Raw genomic sequence first — 23367 nt, 5'->3', positions numbered from 1 at the left:
CAGTAGCCATTCATACTAATCTGAATTAGTTCCAATTGTACCCCAATGTTACTTCAATCTCATCCAGTAAAATGTTCACAATTTCCCCAGCCATTTGCATTACCATTTTCCAGCCATTTGTATAAAAATGTTCCCTCTTTCACAAGCAAGGCTTTACTCATCTATAATCCTGTTCTCATAGCATGATGTAAATGTAAGTGCCAGAATGCATGGTACTGCCCAATGGTTTGGAATGCTTTTTTTCTATATCATATTAACTCATTAATACTAAGCCCTTCACACTTTCTTGAGCTCATTTGTGTAAGTTTGAATTGTGAATGCTGCTGTATTCTTGTTTCCTGATACCACTCCACATTTCCACATTAGCTTGTCAAAATTCTCACTGCTGTTCAAATGGCAAATTTTAAACTATTGCATAGATTTTCAAACTGAAACTCTTGAATGGTGACTTTGGAGGCATTGAAACTTCTGTGCATTTGATGTTGTTTGCACAGTTCTGTTTTATGCAGAGATTTCTTCTTGTTTCAGCTGGATTATTCTGAATTTTTCCCTTTTTTAATGAGGTTTTCAGGTTTTCTAAAATGTTAGCATTTCCTTTGAAAGATTGAGAAATGCCCAAAACTACTGATTTTTCAACAGGTGGCTCCATAGTGTTTCAATGTTTGTCGGGTCCATTATAAAGGGAAAATAAGTCACTGACTTGTTGCCTAGCTACTTAATGACCAAAACATTGTTAAAGTTAGAATTCTCTCAAGCTCAAGAAAGAAGAAAGCAATGAGCTATTATATATAGACATTAAAAAAACTTGTATTTTTAGAATGCTTATAAACCTCAAGATGTCCAAATGTGTTTTGCAGCCAATTAAATACATTTGAAATAAATCTTTTGGGTCTAGTAAAGGTTTCAGATATTTACACACAATAAGCTTCCACAAACAGCAACATAATAGTGATCAGATATTCTGTTTTTGTGATATTGATTGAGGGAACATTTTGGCTGGATTACGGGCAACAATCCAGAATCATAGAATTGTTATGACAGAGAAGGAAGCCATTCAGCCCATCATTTCGGCACCAGTCACATTACCTATAGGGAAACTCCCTGCTCTTCAATGAAACTGTGCCGGGGGATTTTTATTTCATCTCAGGCTAATGTCTCATCCAAAAGATTATACATTTAACAGCGCAGTACTCTCTAAATAATACATCACCTCAGCACCACACGGGATACCAGATTTGATTGTGATCGTTGTATGATGAGATTTAGAATACCATTGGAAAGAATAACGAACAATCAAGAGTAGTGCGTGCTCTTATGTGTATTGGAAGCTGTACATGTTAATACATAAAGCACTGTTCATTGTGAACAGAAAGAATATGTATGTAGGGTGTGCCAATTTCAACTCAGAAATGGTGATAACCATTCTTTGGTTCATTCTTCAGGGCATGCCTTGACCAATTGAAATCACTTTGCCTATTTTAAACAAAGTTTGGCAATTAATTGTCAGGCATCATTAATTGCTTTATTCTCCAAAAGCAATGCCTTTTCCAAACTGGGTCAACTTACCATCTAATCAGCACAGTTTTCCCACCCAGCATCCCACCCAGACCCAGACTCCTAACGTATCCTTGTAAAGCTGCATTTCCCATGGCTAATCCACCTAGCTTGCACACCCCAGGACACTATGGACAATTTAGCCTGGCCAGTACACCTAACTTGCACATCTTTCAACTGTGGGATGAAACCTGAGCACCTGGAGGAAACCCACGCAGATACTGGGAGAACCTGCAAACCTGAGGCGTTTGCCCGAGGCTGAAATCAAACTTGTGTCAGATTTTTCTTTATTAGAGAAAATGCACTAATAAAAGCAAGTTATAGTGTTTATAAAAAAAAACTACAGAAACTGAATAATCCTAAATAATTCATTCACAGAATTATTGACAAAAATCTAAAATGCTGTGCAATATTATGGTGTTGCATGAAAACCCATAGACTGACAAATAAGCTGCATTAAAAACTGAGGGATATACAACTCTGAGATAATGGGAACTGCAGATGCTGGAGATTCCAAGATAATAAAATGTGAGGCTGGATGAACACAGCAGGCCAAGCAGCATCTCAGGAGCACAAAAGCTGACGTTTCGGGCCTGGACCCTTCATCAGAGAGGGGGATGGGGGGAGGGAACTGGAATAAATAGGGAGAGAGGGGGAGGCGGACCGAAGATGGAGAGTAAAGAAGATAGGTGGAGAGGGTGTAGGTGGGGAGGTAGGGAGGGGATAGGTCAGTCCAGGGAAGACGGACAGGTCAAGGTGGTGGGATGAGGTTAGTAGGTAGCTGGGGGTGCGGCTTGGGGTGGGAGGAAGGGATGGGTGAGAGGAAGAACCGGTTAGGGAGGCAGAGACAGGTTGGACTGGTTTTGGGATGCAGTGGGTGGGGGGGAAGAGCTGGGCTGGTTGTGTGGTGCAGTGGGGGGAGGGGATGAACTGGGCTGGTTTAGGGATGCAGTGGGGGAAGGGGAGATTTTGAAACTGGTGAAGTCCACATTGATACCATATGGCTGCAGGGTTCCCAGGCGGAATATGAGTTGCTGTTCCTGCAACCTTCGGGTGGCATCATTGTGGCAGTGCAGGAGGCCCATGATGGACATGTCATCAAGAGAATGGGAGGGGGAGTGGAAATGGTTTGCGACTGGGAGGTGCAGTTGTTTGTTGCGAACTGAGCGGAGGTGTTCTGCAAAGCGGTCCCCAAGCCTCCGCTTGGTTTCCCCAATGTAGAGGAAGCCGCACCGGGTACAGTGGATGCAGTATACCACATTGGCAGATGTGCAGGTGAACCTCTGCTTAATGTGGAATGTCATCTTGGGGCCTGGGATGGGGGTGAGGGAGGAGGTGTGGGGACAAGTGTAGCATTTCCTGCAGTTGCAGGGGAAGGTGCCGGGTGTGGTGGGGTTGGAGGGCAGTGTGGAGCGAACAAGGGAGTCACGGAGAGAGTGGTCTCTCCGGAAAGCAGACAGGGGAGGGGATGGAAAAATGTCTTGGGTGGTGGGGTCGGATTGTAAATGGCGGAAGTGTCGGAGGATAATGCGTTGTATCCGGAGGTTGGTAGGGTGGTGTGTGAGAACGAGGGGGATCCTCTTGGGGCGGTTGTGGCGGGGGCGGGGTGTGAGGGATGTGTCGCGGGAGATGCGGGAGACGCGGTCAAGGGCGTTCTCAATCACCGTGGGGGGAAAGTTGCGGTCCTTAAAGAACTTGGACATCTGGGATGTGCGGGAGTGGAATGTCTTATCGTGGGAGCAGATGGAACAGTCCATCTTCCGCTCCTAAACAGGCCAGGAACAGTCCATCTTCCGCACCTACACAGGCCCCAAACCCCACCTCTTCCTCCGGTACATTGATGACTGTATCGGCGCCGCCTCTTGCTCCCCAGAGGAGCTCGAACAGTTCATCCACTTCACCAACACCTTCCACCCCAACCTTCAGTTCACCTGGGCCATCTCCAGCACATCCCTCACCTTCCTGGACCTCTCAGTCTCCATCTCAGGCAACCAGCTTGTAACTGATGTCCATTTCAAGCCCACCGACTCCCACAGCTACCTAGAATACACCTCCTCCCACCCACCCTCCTGCAAAAATTCCATCCCCTATTCCCAATTCCTCCGCCGCATCTGCTCCCACGATAAGACATTCCACTCCCGCACATCCCAGATGTCCAAGTTCTTTAAGGACCGCAACTTTCCCCCCACGGTGATTGAGAACGCCCTTGACCGCGTCTCCCGCATCTCCCGCGACACATCCCTCACACCCCGCCCCCGCCACAACCGCCCCAAGAGGATCCCCCTCGTTCTCACACACCACCCTACCAACCTCCGGATACAACGCATTATCCTCCGACACTTCCGCCATTTACAATCCGACCCCACCACCCAAGACATTTTTCCATCCCCTCCCCTGTCTGCTTTCCGGAGAGACCACTCTCTCCGTGACTCCCTTGTTCGCTCCACACTGCCCTCCAACCCCACCACACCCGGCACCTTCCCCTGCAACCGCAGGAAATGCTACACTTGTCCCCACACCTCCTCCCTCACCCCCATCCCAGGCCCCAAGATGACATTCCACATTAAGCAGAGGTTCACCTGCACATCTGCCAATGTGGTATACTGCATCCACTGTACCCGGTGCGGCTTCCTCTACATTGGGGAAACCAAGCGGAGGCTTGGGGACCGCTTTGCAGAACACCTCCGCTCAGTTCGCAACAAACAACTGCACCTCCCAGTCGCAAACCATTTCCACTCCCCCTCCCATTCTCTTGATGACATGTCCATCATGGGCCTCCTGCACTGCCACAATGATGCCACCCGAAGGTTGCAGGAACAGCAACTCATATTCCGCCTGGGAACCCTGCAGCCATATGGTATCAATGTGGACTTCACCAGTTTCAAAATCTCCCCTTCCCCCACTGCATCCCTAAACCAGCCCAGTTCATCCCCTCCCCCCACTGCACCACACAACCAGCCCAGCTCTTCCCCCCCACCCACTGCATCCCAAAACCAGTCCAACCTGTCTCTGCCTCCCTAACCGGTTCTTCCTCTCACCCATCCCTTCCTCCCACCCCAAGCCGCACCCCCAGCTACCTACTAACCTCATCCCACCACCTTGACCTGTCCGTCTTCCCTGGACTGACCTATCCCCTCCCTACCTCCCCACCTACACCCTCTCCACCTATCTTCTTTACTCTCCATCTTCGGTCCGCCTCCCCCTCTCTCCCTATTTATTCCAGTTCCCTCCCCCCATCCCCCTCTCTGATGAAGGGTCCAGGCCCAAAACGTCAGCTTTTGTGCTCCTGAGATGCTGCTTGGCCTGCTGTGTTCATCCAGCCTCACATTTTATTATCTTGGATATACAACTCTGTACTGTTTGTATCTAGATTTGTTTTTAACTTTATGATAATTGATATTTATTTAGTAAGCATCAAAAAGTTTTGAAACATCTTTGGTGATACTTGTATGAATGAAAGAAATTGATTAACTAAACATTGACGATACAAAAAACCTGGGAAAAACTGTTAAAAAATATCAATTAGTTGCATGGAATAAATTGTCTCATCTCATACGGTTGACTTACAAATCTTAATGTTTGATCAGTTTATAAACAGAAATATGTATACCATTTGACTCAAACTGAGATCACTTAATTTTGAAGTTTGCAAATGTTGATACAAATCATTATGGTGCAAACTGAATTCAGAACAGGCAGCAGCAGTTTTATTTGTTCCCATTTCTGAGGAATACCTTCATAATACTTGATTCAGAAGACTGTCTTGCTCATTTGTGAAGCGAACAGGATGTTCCAGGAATTAATTCATTAATCTTTATGGAATTTGCAAACGTGGAATGCAATATTCTTCAACATTGTAATAATCCTTTACCAATCTAAAATATAGAAAACTGTTTTAAGTTAGAAAAATAGCCTATTAAAAAGTTTTTTTTCAACTTTTTGGATCAGTGGCAAGTACATATCAAAGTATTAGAAGTGGAAGTATTGGAAGGGTAAAATGTAAAACCCTAATCTGATGGAAACGTTTCACTTCATGTGTGATAAACCAGAGCTCAGGACAGAACAGGCCACTTACTACTTAACCTTTGGAAGCTTTCATCAATTATGCTAGATTATAACAGATTTGTCCCTCAACTCCATTAAACACTTCTTGTTCCATATCTTTTGACACCCAACCCTTTGTAAGTTTATTTTTAAAGTGTAAGTTTTTAAATGAAGTGTGTCAGTAAAGAGAAACTTTGCTTATTTAAAAATAAATACAAGTGAGACAGTGGGCAAGATTTTCAGTTCTCTGTAGAGTCAGGACCAGAGGTGGCTGGACCTGCAACTTGGACTTTGTGCTGCTTGACTTCCAGCAAGTTTGGCATCACAGATCTGACACACAGCCATTTTCAAAGAAGCCACAAATAGCAGGTCAGCAATTAAATGGCCTTTCTTGTGCCAACAGTGATTTCCAGTTGGCATGTGCATTCTACAAATGCTCTCAAACCAAAGCCATGCAGTCAAATCCAAGCAATAAAAGCAAAGACTACAGTTGATCCTACGAGGGACCTCCCCAGCTGCATCTGCTGTAGCTGCCAAGCCTCATTGCTGCTGACTGTTTGTGAAGCACTTGTCCCTGTGTGATCACAGACAGGCAGCTGTGGCTGTTATAAACCTTTTTTTTAAGGAAACTGATCTCTTCTGCAGAGGACTCATCTATGTTGAGGAAACAACAGTCTTATTAAATAAATACTTTGCATTCACTTTTGCAAAGGAGAAAAAGCACAAAGTGGCACAGTTATATGGAAACCTAAAAACACATTGAAGTGAGAAACTTAATGGATTTAATCCAAGTATAAAATAGTTATGCAGTCATTAATGGGAGTGAAGAATTCTAGTGGTTAGGAGTAAGACTTAAGCAAATGCTGTTGGGCTGAATGTCACAATGGTGGTCCTCTTTTTCAAGATAACACAGTGCGGAGCTGGAGGAACACAGCAGGCCAGGCAGCATCAGAGGAACAGGAAAGCTGACGTTTCGGGTCGTGATAGAAGGTTTTTCTGAAGAAGGGTCCTGACCCAAAACGTCAGCTTTACTGTTCCTCTGATGCTGCCTGGTTTGTAGTGTTCTTCCACCTCCACACTGTGTTATCTCTGAAAACAGCATTGGCTGTTCTTACTATCTGATTGACTCTTTTAAAGGTTGCTTGGAATATAAGAGTGAGAAAGTGATGCTTATACTGAAGTCATTAGGAATACATCATTCAGTTTTGAGCATCACATTCTCAGGAAGAATATATTGGCTTTAGCTGAGGTACAGTGAAGATTTACTGGACTGGTACTGGAAAGGATTGAATGAGGTTAGGTTGCATGAACTGGATTTGCGTCTTTGTATTCCCTTGAATTTCATAGATTGAGATATGACCTAAGCAAAGTATTTAATTTGATCATTTTATCTTTCATCTTTTATTACCTTTATGATCAGATGGATAAAGAGAAATATTTCCAATGAAGATTCCAGAATAAGGTGATATAATTTTATGGAGCCTTCTAAGGTGCATTTTCTGTATTATAACAACACCTGCACTTGAAAAGAATTAATTGTCTAGAAGATTCTTCGGGACATCCTGAGGTCATGAAAAATGCTCTACTCTGCCTTTAAAATTGGTTATTTAGAAATGAAATCAGAAAACAATTTTCCACACAAAGGGTGATCGAAATTTATCTCCTCAAAGTCTGTGAATGTCAGGTCAGCTGATTACAAACACAGCCCCAGACACCACCTTCAATTCTTGGCTGAATCCTTAATTTCTTAGAATCTGGCAGCTGTTAATTTCTGGATGAGCAATCACATATACCCTGACAGAGACATTGACAAAAACCATAGACTAAGCAAACAGTCAGACTGGAAGGAACAAGACTGACGCACACAATTCCCAGAGTCACTTTTTGGATTACCAGAAGATAAATTCCAAGTGGCAATGAACTGAAATAGAAGAAACCTAACAGCCACACAAGTATTCTTGGCACTCGATTACAAATTTTAGAGAATACATCTTGATCAATCCTGCTTTGGGATGTAACAGACATGGTGTCAAGACTGCGATCTGCATAATAGTCAGAGGTGGTATGACTACTCGGTGTCCTTGGGGAATTCCTTTGTACCTCCCTTATAGTAATAACTAAACAGTTAGAAGAACCAAGGGTTGAACTAGAAGAAGTTAAGTTCTTTGGTGTTAAAACTACCTCTTTGCAGCCAGAATTCCATGTTGTTTTGTCTCTTGCTGTAAGTTTGCACATGATATTTGTATCATCAGGGAGATTTGCAATTTCATCCTCATGGACCTCTGTCTCATGGCGACAGAAGGGACAACTAATACAGTGGGAACCGTCACCGTTAAGTAATATTTTGTTTAGACATTTTGCACATACTCTGTGTAAACAGTCCAGAATTTTAGGCTTTCGGCTGTGGCCATTGTACTTGTGATAACAGATTTTGCATTCTAGGTCAGAACTTGAAATGCTTTTGTCTCCTTCTGTTTGAGAGCAGCTCATCTTTAAATCAAATGCTGTGAGGAAAGAGAAAGGTCATGTAATACAAAAAAATTATTTTCTAGTAACATAATACATACATGTATACAGTACTCATTGATTCAAAATAGAGGCTGATCCACATGTGTAAGTTAAAGGAAAGGCCAGTAGAGTTGCAGTGTCAGATATTTATGGAGATATTTCATAATACAGAGAATAGGTTCCAATGAGAAAGTTCCAAAAGCAGATCTCACTATTAATGGTTAACTACAAAAATTTAAAGATAGAATCAAACTTCAAGAAAAACATGTTATGATACCATTATGCCTGATCCAATGGAGGATTGGAAAAAATATTTTTAAAAAAAGAAAATGCCTAAAAAAAGAGAGAAACAAAATATGAGTAAAAGGTTTCTAGCAATTTAAAAACCAATAGTAAGAATTTGAATATTTAAAAATGTTGACACAGATGTTTGGAGGCTAAAGGAAATAGTAGGTATGAATGGATTTTCTGGTTAGCAAGATATAATGAGGGGTGTGCAACAAGGATCAGTGATGGGCCTGTACATTTTACATTTATATAACTGATTTGGATGAAGGGACTGAAGATATAGGTAAGAAAATGAGTTGTGAAGTGGACATGAGGATACAAATGAATATAAGAGAACAAATTGTGAAGCTGGATGAACACAGCAGACCAAGCAGCATCTCAGGAGCACAAAAGCTGATGTCAGCTTTTGTCGTCCTGAGATGCTCCTTGGCCTGCTGTGTTCATCCAGCTTCACACTTTGTTGTCTTGGATTCTCCAGCATCTGCAGTTCCCATTATCTCTGATTACAAATGAATATAATTAGGTTAAGTGAGTGGGCCAAGATCGGGCAAATGGAGTATAATTTGGGAGAGCTAGTAGAATGTTATTGTTTATTGCGAGGGAAATTGAATACAAAAGTAGGGAATTTGGTGAGTCCACATTTGGGGGACTATTTCTGTATTGGTCCCCTTAATTAGATGGGATATCAGTACAGAGAAGGTTTGCTAGACTAATACCTGGAGTAGGTGAGTTGGCTTAATGGGAAATGTTTGACAAGTTGGACTTGTATCTGCTGGAGATTAGAAAAGTAAAAAGTGACTTGATTGAAACATATAATAGTCTGAGGGATCTTGATAGGGTGCATGTGGAAAGGGTGTTCCCCCTAGTGAAAGAATTAGAATTGTGGGTCATTTTCAAAATAAGGAATCACCCATTTAAGACAGAGAGTAGGAGAATTTTTCTCTGACAGTCATGAGTCTTTGGGACACTTGTAAGGCAGTAAAAGCAGAGATCTTCAATATTTTTAAGGCAAAGGTGGATAGATTCTTGATTTAGCAGGACATGAAAAGTTATTGGGAGTAGTTGGGAATGACCGGTGATCAGATCAGCCATGATCTTGTTGAATGGTGGAAGAGCCTCAAGTGGCCCATTCCTACTCTTAATTTGCTTATTTGTATGAGCCTGAAATCATAGGTAAAGACTTTGGCAAAAATATTCCAATTATGGGAGCTTGTTTCAAATCCAGGTTCATTCCTGGAATTAGAACAGATTAAATAATCTGCATAAAAGGAATTAAAATTTGTTTTAAAATTTTGATTAAAAAATTTAACCTCAATGACTTCTGGAAGTCTCTCCCAGAAGACAACGTAAAAAATTCACATTAGGACAGTGTCTTTTTCCCTTGTCTAGATAAATCTTGGTTTTGTTGCTCGCCATTTCTAAGTTACAGAATGACTGCAGCTTTGGTAAAATTTGTAAAAGTTATTTGGTTTGCTAAAATCAAATTAAATTTGCAAGGGTAAATGCAGGTTTGATATTCTAAGTTTCTCCTGGTTCCAAAGGACTTTTGGAATATTCTTTTTAAAAACCTGTTAGATTTTTAAAAATTTCAAACAATAGAAATCCTCTACAAGTTACAGTTTTTAAATAACACTTTTGATACTAAATTTATGTTGAAAAATTTTAAATTTGATCATATGTTGCCAATATTTTGCCAAATTTTGGGCATCACACCTATAGAAAAGTTCATAAGATGCTTTGTTTTCTCAGACTATCTGCACTAACATGCAGTTCAGACAAAAATATTTTTACCTTACAATAGTAGATTGGACCCTTCAACCAAATCTGTACATTCTGAACACGTACAATTGCAGAATCTCCCAGCATGAAGACTGTGTATCAACGTGACTTGAAAGAGTAATCCTTTAGCATCCTTTAGCCTGGAAGCATTTGAGAATTCCTTCACTTTTTGACAAAAGTCTGTGGGGAGGAAAATACCTGGATTTTGAATTACCAGCATTATTTCAAACTGTTTTGAATTTAAAAACAAATGCTGTATTCTAATAAGAACTACAGACAGCACCTGTAAATCAAGCAGTTTGTGTTACTATGCCAGTAACATCACCTCCTCTACCCGAATGTCAGTCTTGAACAAAACTTCAGAACTTCCTCTGTGTGTGTGGGTTTCAGTGTACTTTTTTAATTTCGCACATTATCTACTTAGTAACTTCTTAACTGAGAATAACTTCTGATGAGGAAGTCTTTTCTCAACATTAATTCACCCATTCACAATGCATTCTTTTGTTGAAGCACCCAGTTGATTTGTAACTAATTTGAAGAGCTCTCACTCCAATCCATAGTTGTGCTTTATTCAGAAGTCTGCCCCAATCATTCATCACTCCTTGGTTTAGAATTGGAATAACATTTTCAGGCAGTGTGTTCACAGTTCCCCACCCAACTAACGCATATGACTTGATATTTCACTTTTTTTTGTGGAATGTGAAGTGATGGATGGGTAATATTTATTGCCCATCCGTCCCGAATTATCCTGTGACTCGTGATGCTCAAAGAGTTCAAATAACTGTGTCGTATTTCAGTGTGTTGGGGCTGATGACTCGCAATCCCAGGTGTGGTCCACTGCTGCTGTCAAAAGCTCCTCACAAAACTTTCAGGAATTAGGGACAGTTTTTTTTTCTATTCGTTTTGTGGGATGTGGGTGTTGTTGGCTGGCCAGCATTTCTTGCCCTAGTTGCCCTTGAGAAGGTGATGGTGAGCTGCCTTCTTGAACCCCTGCATTCCTCCTGCTGTAGGTTGAGCCACAATGCTATTAAGGAGGGAATTCCAGGATTTTGAGTCGGCAGCAGTGAAGGAATCGCGTTATATTTCCAAGTCAGGATGGTGAGTGACTTGGAGGTGGTGGTGTTCCCATATATATGCTGCCCTAGTCCTTCTAGATGGAAGTAGTCGTGGGTTTGGAAGGTGCTATCTGAGGATCTTTGGTGAATTCCTGCAGTGCATCTTGTAGAGAGTACACGCTGTGGCTACTGAGCGTCAGTGGTGGAGGGAGTGAATGCTTGTGAATGTAGTGCCAGTCAAGCGGGCTGCTTTGTCCTGGATGGTGTCAAGCTTCCTGAGTGTTGTTGAGGCCACACTCATTCTGGAAAGTTAGTAATCTATCTTATTCCTGACTTGTGCTTTGTAGATAATGTACAGGCTTTTGAGGAGTTAGGAGATGAGTTACTTGCCACAATATTCCCAGCATCTGGCTTGCTCTTATAGCCACTGTGTTAATGTGGTGAGTGCAGTGGAGTTTCTGGTCAATGGTAACCCCCAGGATGTTGATAGTGGGGGATTCAGTGATGGTGACACCATTGAATGTCAAGGGACGGTGGTTAGATTGTCTCTTATTGGTGATGGCCATAGCCTGCCTTTCGCATGGCACATATGTCACTTGCCAGTTGTCAGCCCAAGCCTGGATATTGTCCTGATCTTGTTGCATTTGGACATGGACTGCTTCAGTATCTGAGGAGTCACGAATGGTGCTGTACATTATGCAATCGTAGGCGAACATCCCACTTCTGACCTTATGTTGGAGGGAAGAGGGAAGGTCATTGATGAAGCAGCTAAAGATGGTTGGGCCGAGGACACGACCCTGAGGCACGCCTGCAAAGATGTACTGGAACTGAGATGATTGACCTCCCACAACTACAACCATCTTCCTATGTGTCAGGTTTGACTCGGACCACCAGAGCGATGCCCCCTGATGCCCATCGATTCCAGTCTTGCTAGGGCCCCTTGATGCCACACTGGGTCGAATGCAGCCTTGATAGCGAGGGCTGTCACTCTCATCTCACCTCTGGAATTCAGTTCTTTTTTCCATGTTTGAACCAAGGCTGTAATGAGGTCAGGAGCTGAGTGGCCCTGGTGGAACCCAATCTGAGCAGGTGCTGCTTGATAGCGCTGTTGATGACACCTTCCATCACTTTACTAATGATCGAGAGCAGACTGATGGGGCAGTAATTGGCCGGATTGGATTTGTCCGCTCTTTATGTACAGGACCTACTTGGGTAATTTTCCACACTGTCAGGTAGATACCAGTGTTGTAACTGCACTGGCACAGCTTGGCTAGGGGAGCAGCAAATTCTGGAGCACAGTTTTAAGTACTATTGCCAGAATGTCATTAGGGCCAGTACCCTTTGCAATATGCAGTGCCTCCAATAGTTTCTTCATATCACATAGAGTGAATCAAATTGGCTGAAGACTGGTATCTGTAACACTTGGCACCACTGGAGGAGGCCGAGACAGATCATCCACTTGGCACTTCTGGCTGAAGATTGCTGTGAATGCTTCAGCCTTATTTTTGCACTGATGTGCTGAGCTCTTCCATCATTGAGGATGAGGATATTTGTGGAGCTTCCTCCTCCAAAGAGTTTGTTTAATTGCCCTCCACCATTCACGGCTGGATGTAGAGCTTAGATCTGATCCGTTCGTTGTGGAATCACTTAGCTCTGTCTGTCACAAGCTGCTTTCACTGTTTGGCGTACAAGTAGTCCTGTTTGGTGGCTTCACCAAGTTGCAGGTATGTCTGGTTCTGCTCCTGGCCTGCTCTCCTGCACTCTTCATTGAACCAGAGTTGATCCCCTGGCTTGATGGTAATAGTTGAGTAGGGGATATGCTGGGCCGTGAGGTTACATATTGTGTTGGAGTACAATTATGCTGCTGTTGATGGCCCACAGCGCCTCATAGATGCCCAGTCTTGAGTTGCTATATCTGTGCGAAGTCTGTTCCATTTAGCTTCTAGATAGAAAGCAGTATGTGGGTACAGCCTGTGACAGCTGGCAGACTTGGGCAAACCTGTTATATAGATTGTCCTGTGCTTTTTAATCCTAATATGTTGTATTGATGTGTAGTGAGTTATAGGCCTGCCTCTTAGTGCAAAGAGTTTCAGTGAATTCTCTGATACTGCAAACTGGGAAGTGTTGCACATATCGACTTCTGAGGCCTGAAAGGAGCCTCTGTAATCTAGAGTTAAGGGTTGCAGTGACCATGACAAGCACAGGCAGTGCTGTCCATGCTTTGATTTCAGGCTCAGTTTCTAGCTACAGCATGTTACATAGCGTAGTTACCACATTCCAGGTAAAGCATCGTCCGCATTGTCCTTCAGTACATCTAATGTAGATGTAGTGCTTCCTGACTGCCCACTGTGGGTAAAGCATTGTGTGGTGCTGCTGTCATCATTCTGCCTTAACTGTCCAGGGCTGCTGGAAATCAATCAGTGGCAGCACAGTGTACCTATAGCTAATTACATACCGGACTATCCCTTTCTGCCTGTTAGTGTCATGAGTTGTCAGGAGATCTTAACACATGGCAAGACAAAAGATAAAGCACACCAGAATCAGAAAAGGACCATCCAACATGTGCAGGATGTTAATTCGTATAAGGGTTTCGGTGTTATCTATCAATATGGCAGGTAAAACACTTCCTACTTGAAATAAACATGCACTTCCCTCTTGCTATTTCGGAGGTTTAGGAGGCCATTGAGCACCCAAAAAAATTGATGCATCACAAAGGCATGTCTAGAACTATGTTTTTTTAATAATCTGCATCTTTAGCATCAGGAGATTAGTTTAGTCCTGTTCTTGGCATTGCCTCAACATTTGAATCTCTCCATTGTGCATCGATCATCCATTGTGCCTCAATCATCAGAACGGATAAATGTGAAGTGCTGCATTTTGGAAAGGCAAATCGGGGCAGGACTTATACACTTAATGGTAAGGTCCTGGGGAGTGCTGCTGAACAAAGTGACCTTGGAGTGCGGGTTCATAGTTCCTTGAATGTGGAGTTGCAGGTAGATAGGATAGTGAAGAAGCCATTTAGCATGCTTGCTTTTATTAGTTTGTGCATTAAGTATAGGCGTAGGAACGACATTTTGGTTGGGCCACTTTTGGAATTCTGTATTCAATTCTGCTCTCTGTGCTAGAGGAAAGATTTTGTGAAACTTGAAAGGATTCAGAAAAGATTTACAAAGATATTGCCATGGTTGGAGAATTCGAGCTGCAAGGAAGAGGCTGAATAGTCTGAGGCTATTTTCCCTCGAGCAGCAGAGGCTGAGGGTTGACCTTATAGAGGTTTATGAAATCATGAGGTGCATGGATAGGGTAAATAGACAAGGTCTTTTCCCCTGGGTGACGGAATCCCAAAACTAGAGGCATAAGTTAAGGGTGAGGAGGAACAACTTAAAAGGGACCTAAGGGGCAACTTTTTCGCGCAGAGGGTGGTGCATGTATGGAATGAGCTGCCAGATGAAGTGGTGGAGGCTGGTACAACTACAGCATTTAAAAGGCATCTGGATGGGTTTACAAATAGGAAGGATTTAAAGGGATATAAGTCAAATTCTGGTGAATGGGACAAGATTTATTTAGGATATCTGGTCGATGTGGACGAGTTGGACTAAAGGGTCTGTTTCCGTGCTGCATATCTCTGGCGTACAGATGCAATAGTCAAGATTCATGCAGTATTGAATTTATTTATTATCTTCTGTTGGCAGTGATGATGGCAAGTCAACAGCTCTTTTAATTCCTGCCTTGATATTCTTTTCCAGTCAGGTCAATGAATTTGGGAGTCCTGAAATGCATAGGAGTTATCTTTACCAGCTGTGACTCAAAACTTCTTGGGATTTCTAAGTTACATGAAATTAATCAGTCACCGATGGAAATAGCTTTACTGTTTTCAAGCACCATTTCAGTATTTTCAGAGAGTAGGGAAATAAAACTACAGCATATTTTACATAAGTGAGCCCCACTGGCAGAAATTAGTAAATTAGAACATAGATCATAGAACATAGAATATAGAATATTACAGTGCAGTACAGGCCCTGCGGCCCTCGATGTTGCGCTGACCTGTGAAACCAATCAGAAGCCCATCTAACCTACACTATCCCATTATCATCCATATGTTTATCCTATGACCATTAGCCCAGTACTCTGTATTCCTGTTACTCCTTCCAAAGTGAATCACCTCACACTTTTCCGCATTAAACTCCATTTGCCACCTCTCAGCCCAGCTCTGCAGCTTACCTATGTCCCTGTGTAACCTGCAACATCCTTCCGCACTATCCACAACTCCAGTAACTTTAGTGTCATCTGCAAATTTACTAACCCATCCTTCTAACGCCCTCATCCAGGTCATTTATAAAAATGACAAACTGCAGTGGCCCCAAAACAGATCCTTGTGGTACACCACAGTAACTGAACTTCAGGATGAACATTTCCCATCAAGCACCACCCTCCGTCTTCTTACAGCTAGCCAATTTCTGAACCAAACCACTAAATCACCCTCAAACCCATGGCTCCATATTTTCTGCAGTAGCCTACCGTGGGGAACCTTATCAAATGCTTTACTGAAATCCATATACACCACATCAACCACTTTGCCCTCATCCACCCTGTTGGTTCACCTTCTCAAAGAACTCAATAAGGTTTGTGAGCTACTACCTACCCTTCACAAAACTGTATTGACTATCCCTAATCAAATTATTCCTTTCTAGTTGATTATAAATCCTATCTCATAATCCTTTCCAACACTTTACCCTTAACTGCTCACTGGTCTATAATTACCAGGGTTGTCTCAGCTCCTTTTATTGAACCAGTTGACATTTGCTATCCTCCAGTCTTTTGGCACTATTCCTGTAGACAATGATGACACGCACAACTTCCCACTACTGTTCTTGACTGGCTCTAATCTTACTCTAGTCATTCTCTTATTCCTGACATACCTATAGAAAGCTTTAGGGTTTTCCTTGATCCTACCTCCCAAAGACTTCTCATGTCCCCTCCTGGCTCTTTTTAGCTCTCTATTTAGGTTCTTCCTGGCTAACGTGTAACTCTCAAGCGCCATAACTGAACTTTCACACCTCATCTTTACATAAGCCTCCTTCTTCCTCTTGACAGCACATTCAATTTCTTTAGTAAACCACGGTTCCCTCGCTTGACCACTTGCACCCTGCCTGACAGGTACATACTTATCAAGGACACGCAGTAGCTGTTCCTTGAACAAGCTCCACATTTCAATTGTGTCCAGCCCCTGCAGTTTCCTTTCCCATCCTGTGCATCATAAAGTTTGCCTAATCACCTCATAATTGCCTTTCCCCCAGCTATAACTCTTGCGCTGTGGTATATACCTATCCCTTGCCATCGCTAATGTAACATAACCGAATTGTGGTCACTATCACTGAAGTACTCGCCTACCTCCAATTCAGATCTTAAAATTGGCAATATATTTTCTTTTAATATTTGGAATACATCCATCAAACTACTTTAAATTATTCTGTCTGCAACTTTGATGTTTTAATCATTCTGAATAGATTTAGATAAAAAAAACAAAATTCATAGCTAGTAAAAGCATCTCAAATTGTTGAATCATGGAGTTTTACATATGTGAATATGATGTCCTTTATGGTTTTTTTGTTCATAATTAATTGCTTTGTTTTATTCATAGATGAAAGGTACTGACACTGCCATTGAGCTATCCTGTAAAGTAGAAAAACAGGTTGGAAAAATTTATTAAATGCTTGAAGGGTCATATAAATTGAAATTAATCTTTCGTCATAAGAGTTTCAATTGTAGTAGGTGCAGTGTTTGCATTGAGCACAGGCCCAAGTAATCATTTGGGACCCCTTTGTGGCTTGCTAGATTGAACCAGAATCATTGCTCTGATCTGGCGCAATAGATCTTTAACAATATCCAGGTATAGACTGACTAGTGTCAAACAACATTCACATCACACAATTGCCAGGGAGTGATCATCTCCCAATGAGAGAGAATCCAGCCATCACCCATTGACATGCAATGGCATCGCATCCTGGCATTGTCATTAACCAGAAATGGAACTGGATTAGCCATATAAGTGCTGTGGTTACAAGCGCGGGTCACAGGCTAGGAATTTTGCAGCAAGTGATTCACCTTCTGACTTCCTTAAAGCATGCTCACCATCTGAGGAATGTTTTGAATACTCCTCACTTTCTCGGGTGAGTGCAACTCAAAACAACATTCAAGAAGCTTGACACCATCGAGGACAAAGCAACTCATTTGAGTGGCATCACATCCAGAAGAATTCATGCCCTTCACCACAACACTCAGTAGCAGCAGTGTGTACCATCTACAAGATGCACTGTAGAAATTCTCCAGGGCTCCTTAGACAGCATCTTTCAAACCCACGGCCACTTCCACATAAAAGAAAAAGGGCCAGAGATACATGGGAGCACCAATGCCTGCAAGTTCTCCTCTAATCCAGACACCAACATGACTTGGAAACAAATCATCATTCCTTCAATGTTGCTGGTTCAAAATCCAGGAACTCCCTCCCCAGTGGTTTTGGGGTCTACCCACACCAAATGGATGGCAGTAGTTAAAGAAGGCAACTCACTACCACCTCTTCAAGTGTGACTAGGAATGAGTAATAAATGCTGACTCAGCCAGCAATGCTCACATAACGTGAATTAATTTTTTTTAATTTACTTTTTATTCACTCATCAGACATGGATGTTTCTGTCTGGCCTGCATTTATTCCCTGCCCTTAGCTGTCCTTGAGAAGGTGGTGTTGAGATGCCATCTTGAATGATGCAATCCACATGCTGCAGGTTGACTGGCAATGCTGTTAGGCAGAGAATTCCAGGATTTTGACCTAACAACACTGAAGTATTTCCAAGTCAGGATGGTGAGCGGCTTGGAGGGGAACTTGCTGGTGGTAGTGTTCCTATGTCTTTGCCACCCTTGTCCTTCTCAATGGAAGTAGTGGTGGATTTGGAAGATGCTGTCTAAGGATCTTCAATGAATTTCTGAAGTGTATTATGTATATACTATAGGTTGCTGCCTATAGTAGGCACCACCGTTGGTGGTGGAGGGAATGGATGTTTATGTGGTGCCAATTAAACTGAGAGCTAATATTGAGTACTTTAAAATCCAATGATATGGAGTTGTTATTGTTCTAGAAGCCATCCTCCACTTTCTAGATCTTTAGGAGTAATGAGTCAGGGGTTGCTGCAGATCTGACCTCCATACCTGGGTGCTGCTGTTTCCTGTGACCCAAAATAAGATTTTATGGATCTCTACAAAGTGGGGCCTTAATGATTGCCTGCATTTGGGTTGGCTGCAGATAGAGCTTCAGTAGCTTTGTTTTACTTCAGCTTGTATGTTTCATTATCATTAATTGCCCACCGAAGGACCCTAGTTGGTGGCATGTTAGGCATGTCCAGCAAAGATCTTTTCACCGAGAACTTAATGAGGTGATGAGAATGGAGTGAGTTTCTCTGCAGGATTAACTCACCCAATTGCCTCCCCTTCTCATCACTTCCAGGAAGGGGAATATCATTCCTTATGATTCAAAATGAGGATGAAGACAGATGTGTGAAAATGTGGATGGTGAAACTGTAATCGGTTAAGCCCGTGAGGTGTTCAAGAACCTAAAAAGGTCACAGAATTGAGTTGAAAAAAGAACATGAAATTCAATGTAGAAAAAACATTGGAACTGTAAACTAAATAATGTTGGTTGGATCGAAGAATCTGTTTCCGTGCTGAATGATTCTATGATTCTATAGAAGCATAGTGTAAAGAAAGGCGCAGAGGTGTTAGAACAAATTGCTGCACTGTACAAATGGTTCAACAATCAGTGTGATGAATAGGAATTTGGATTTTATAATGCACTGGGTGACAATAGAAGTTTGGACAATTTAATATTGAACCCATTATAAAATCCAGTTACCATAACAGAAAGTTGATGAAGGCATTGGAAAAGAATCAACAAAGGATTATTCATATTTGATATTCTGGTGTCAGAAGCTTGACCTTCTGTAATGGAGACATTGCAGAAGTTGAATTTACTTGCATTTAGAGCAGAGGATTGTGAGGGTATCTTAGTTAAGTATTCAAATTTGTATAGTTGAGGTTAAAATCAGATCAACCATTATCTTACTGAATGCCAGAGCTGTCTGAAAGGACTGAGTAGCCTACTTGTGTTCCTTGTTCATATGTTTTTATCAACAAGGTGAGTCTAGAAAATTGTTCACGCTGCTGCCGACAAGAGGTCTTGGGATAGAGCAAAATATCTGGTGTAGCTAGTTCTCACACGTTGGGATTGAATTTTCTTGCAGATACTTCCATTGAATAGAAGCTAGGCAGAGCAAATCTGCCCACCTAATAAAGGTGGTTGGAGGCCCATTCAATTTTCATATTTAGCTCTCATTTGAATTTTGCTCGTGAATTGTTAGTGCTTTGGAGGGTAGATTTTTGGTAGCTCTACCATGGAATCATGCTGCTCCAGGTAAGTTAACTGGGAGGGCCACAGAGGATTGAACTTGTGGGATAAAGAAATTTATTTTCATGGGGCTCTGAGGAAATTTGAAAATTGCCCCAACTTTTCAGAGTAGTCAGACTATCATAGTTATTTAGAAAATAGTTGGAGAAGGATTTGGAGAAAAAAAAATATTTGTGATATATCAATAACAGTGTCTATTGTTGAACTTTGAGGATGAGCAAACATTTTCTACTCATCAGCAAATTTCTATATTCCTCTGATTCACATGTTGCGCAATATGGAAGTTTTGGAGTTCAATTCCCACTCCAAGGACTTAAACATGAAATCTAAGATGACATTTCAGTGCAGTATTAAGAGAGCACTGCACTATTGCAGCTGACCCTAATCATTTGGATCTTTATAATATTATTTGAAGTGTTTTTGTAGCACAGTGACGGGTTCTTATGTCTGAGCCAGAAGACCTCAGTTCAAATTCCACCTACTCCTGATATGTGTGATAATATCTTTGGATAGTTTGACGAAAAAATATCTAGCACGATTTGAAGAGTTCTTTTGGTGAGGTAGTCGAGTCCCTCCCAATGAGCTGGAAGGCTCATGTTAAAGTCCCACCAGTTCCTGAGGTGTGCAGTTGCATTCCTGAACTGGTTGATTAGGAAGTATCTAGCACTATTTGAGGAAAAGTATGTGTCATCCCCTACCAGAACTGTCAGCCAAGGCAAACCAGTAAAACTGGTAACATTAACCTTCAACTAAACCCACCAAGAAACATTATTTGGTTACTTAATTGATTCCTATTTATGGGAGTCTACTTCATGTGTATTGGTTGCTGATTTCCCAATAGTTTATTGTGATCAGGATTGAAAAATATCTTTGTTAAAGATTTTTTTTTGTGTGATATGGGCCACTCCAGAAAGACCTACATATGTTGCCCATACTAATTAGCTCATCAACTGAGTGATCGATAGATCACTTCAGAGGGAGTTGAGAGTTAACCTGTGGTATAGAGTCCCAGAACAAGAAAACATGGCTGATTTTGCTCCCTAAAGCCAGATAAGATTTTTAACAACAGCCGACTATAATTTTGTCATCGCAATTACTGAGATTAGTTTTATTATTAATTAGAATTATTAATTGAATTTAAATTCCGAAGACAACCACTGTCCCAAAAGACTTCAACTCTGGTCCGACACTAGTGCCATTACCGCTACACCACAGACACCCCTGATTGTGAAGTACTAACTCGTTCTAAGGACTGGAAGTGGTGCTTGATAAAATCTTAATTACGATTGAATATGTATTTTTTATCAGCTTTTTTTAACTGTTTTGCTGAGTTTAACAATTGCTTTCGATCCTAGGTTAGAACTGCAAAATTATCTTTGACTTTAGTTCTATTTATTGCCTTTCAAGAGGCAGCGTTCAAATTGGGTGAACTGAAGATGGATCTCAGTTTCTTTCCTTCCTCTGAATGATCTCCTGTTTCTAAATAGTGCTCCTACTAGATCCTGAATTAAGAACCAGCTGAACTCACTCAACTTAGGCAAAAGAGCCAAATTAGCACACAGCTTTTTGACCTTGTGGTTGATAGATTTCAGTCCAGCTTGTTTACAATTGTTTCTTCACCAAGGCTAGCTAACGGTACCGAGGCAAAAACAGAAGAAATTTTCATATTTCCTATTTATTTTCATGTGGCTGCCTTGGTACATGACAATGAATAATCATTCATTCCAATTTTTGATTGTGCTTTGGTGATCACACCTCACCGGAAAGCAAATTGTAGGATTGCTTCCATTTATGTGAAAGGAGCTTTGTTAGAGGGGGATATCGCAACAGCTGTTTCAATCCAATGCTGTCATTATGGCTTTGAATACCGAACAATTTAATATTGTTTTACAATTGATAAACATTCTAAATAGTGTTATTTTCCTTGGTAGGAAGTATGGATGCTGTGGAATGCCTGCTGTGAACCTGAGTTAATTTCATTTCTAATCTGTAGTCCTAATGGTTTTGTTACCTTCTCGTGTGTAATCTTTAATCTGCCAAAAAGCAGCTGTTTCATTGCATTGTTTTTAAAGCATCTTATTTTTATATATCTATTTTATCTTTCTCCCTTAAATAAAAACCATACATTATGGATACAGCCAGGCAAAGAAATCTGAAAATGTTACAGAAAACAAGTTTAGGGAAATATACTAAATCTAGTAACGCAAAGACCTTTGGTTGCAGACTCCCTTCTGAATATATTATTTAATAAAATAGACAAAAGCATACCTGTTCACGTCTTAATCATCTTCAAAATCTTTCATTTTGGATTGGGAAAATGATTTTTCCATAGGTGATCCACATGCCAGTAGTTTATCATTGTGTTAGCTGTAAGCACTTATTGTATAGCAGTGAAATTACTGTAACAATATCATTCCAATAATTTGCACAGATGTACAAAACAAAAGCTGCCATGAAGCTTGGAGACATGAACAACCGTATGAAGGAACAGGAAGAGGATTTTGCCAGAAGGACTGCTCAGTACCAGCGGGAAATACGGCGTCTTCAGCAGCTACTGAAGGACAAGCAGGAAACCCTTGATGGACTGCTTGAACAGCAAAGGTAAAGCAGTCATAAGCAAAGCAAGCCAATTAGAGCAAACTGGTAGACAGAAAGATGCACAGCTGCAGGCTCCTGTATTCCATCATTTCCATCTGAAGGTTTTTTGGATGGCTTATGTTATACAAATTAATTTTGACATAAACACCACAAACAAATGACAGAAGTCAAAATTCAGTTACCTTGGTCTTAATAAAAAATTCCCTTCTTGATGCCATAAACTGCTGTAGAGCCTCTTTCAAGACTTGTTCAAGCTACTTGTTTCTTTCTGCTTCCAGCCAGCACAAAATAGATCAATTTGTTGGAAATATAATTTACATAATTATGATCCATGAGCAGCAGCAACAACAATTATCCGACCTGTAGGCGCTAGTTTTGTATAATTGCTTGCAACAATGATTTTTCTTTGATTTAATGATATTCTGCTTCAGTAAAATTATCTGGTTGTTCAGTGTTGTCAGCTCTGCAATATTGATTGAAGCAGTGTGAGATGAAAATATCCCAAAATCCTGATTGGGATAGCTTGAGGATGAACAGAACATCACATAGCAAACATCATTTGTCTATTACGTATTAGCAGCCTTTAGGACATAGAAGGGAAAGATAAGACTAAGAGCTAGAGTCATTCTTGCTTAAGCGAGGTTATGATTGTGAAAAGAATGCAATTCTGTTTCCAGCAATACATGTCATCAGCAATTTGCATCTTATTGGCAGCTGTGCAGTGCAGCCCATTATCTGCAGAACGGCGAGACAGCAGTGAAAGAAATCTAATCACCATCTATTTCTCAGCTTTTCAATGCTTTTCTGAGATAAACAGTTAAAATATTTCTAGAGCTGAATCCAAGCTGCCAGGTTGCTGTGTACTTACTGAACCATTTAATAGTTAAAGCAGCAGCTGCTGCCTGCAAAGCAATGTAAGGGAATTAAATGAATACTTTAAAAACAGCACAGTTGATAACAACCAAAAATATTTTGACGTATTTTCACTTTGGGAATTCTGAAGATATTTTTGTATCTCAGAAATTTTAACCTGTTCAAACTTACTAGTGCTGTTATTGCTTAAAAATGCAAAACAATCTTAAGCAA

General features: G+C 41.4%; 2 protein-coding genes across 4 annotated transcripts in view; one reads left to right on the top strand and one right to left on the bottom strand.

Annotated features, from left to right (window-relative positions):
• cep89 (centrosomal protein 89) overlaps positions 1 to 23367 on the top strand; it is a 115396-nt gene that overhangs the window by 85784 nt on the left and 6245 nt on the right. For both annotated transcript variants that reach the window (XM_048546660.2, XM_048546659.2), the window contains exon 19: positions 22115 to 22284. In XM_048546660.2, coding sequence (XP_048402617.1) covers positions 22115 to 22284 — 170 coding nt within the window. The remainder of the gene's footprint in view (positions 1 to 22114; positions 22285 to 23367) is intronic.
• zgc:165481 (uncharacterized protein LOC100073327 homolog) lies at positions 6710 to 22609 on the bottom strand. 2 transcript variants are annotated; one of them, XM_048546667.1, is made up of 3 exons: positions 22464 to 22609; positions 10186 to 10353; positions 6710 to 8102 (listed from the first exon to the last, which is right to left on the bottom strand). In XM_048546667.1, the coding sequence occupies exon 3, from the start codon at positions 8086 to 8088 to the stop codon at positions 7363 to 7365; it is 726 nt and encodes a 241-aa protein (XP_048402624.1). In that variant the 5' UTR covers positions 8089 to 8102; positions 10186 to 10353; positions 22464 to 22609; the 3' UTR covers positions 6710 to 7362. The 2 variants fall into 2 exon arrangements, with proteins under 2 accessions (XP_048402624.1, XP_048402623.1); XM_048546666.1 differs by lacking the exon at positions 22464 to 22609 and adding an exon at positions 21952 to 22256.

Source organism: Stegostoma tigrinum, chromosome 16, assembly GCF_030684315.1.
Source record: "Stegostoma tigrinum isolate sSteTig4 chromosome 16, sSteTig4.hap1, whole genome shotgun sequence".
Classification (NCBI taxonomy): Eukaryota; Metazoa; Chordata; class Chondrichthyes; order Orectolobiformes; family Stegostomatidae; genus Stegostoma; species Stegostoma tigrinum.
The sequence above is the reverse complement of the archived record's forward strand: the minus strand, read 5'-3'. Positions and strand labels throughout refer to the sequence as shown.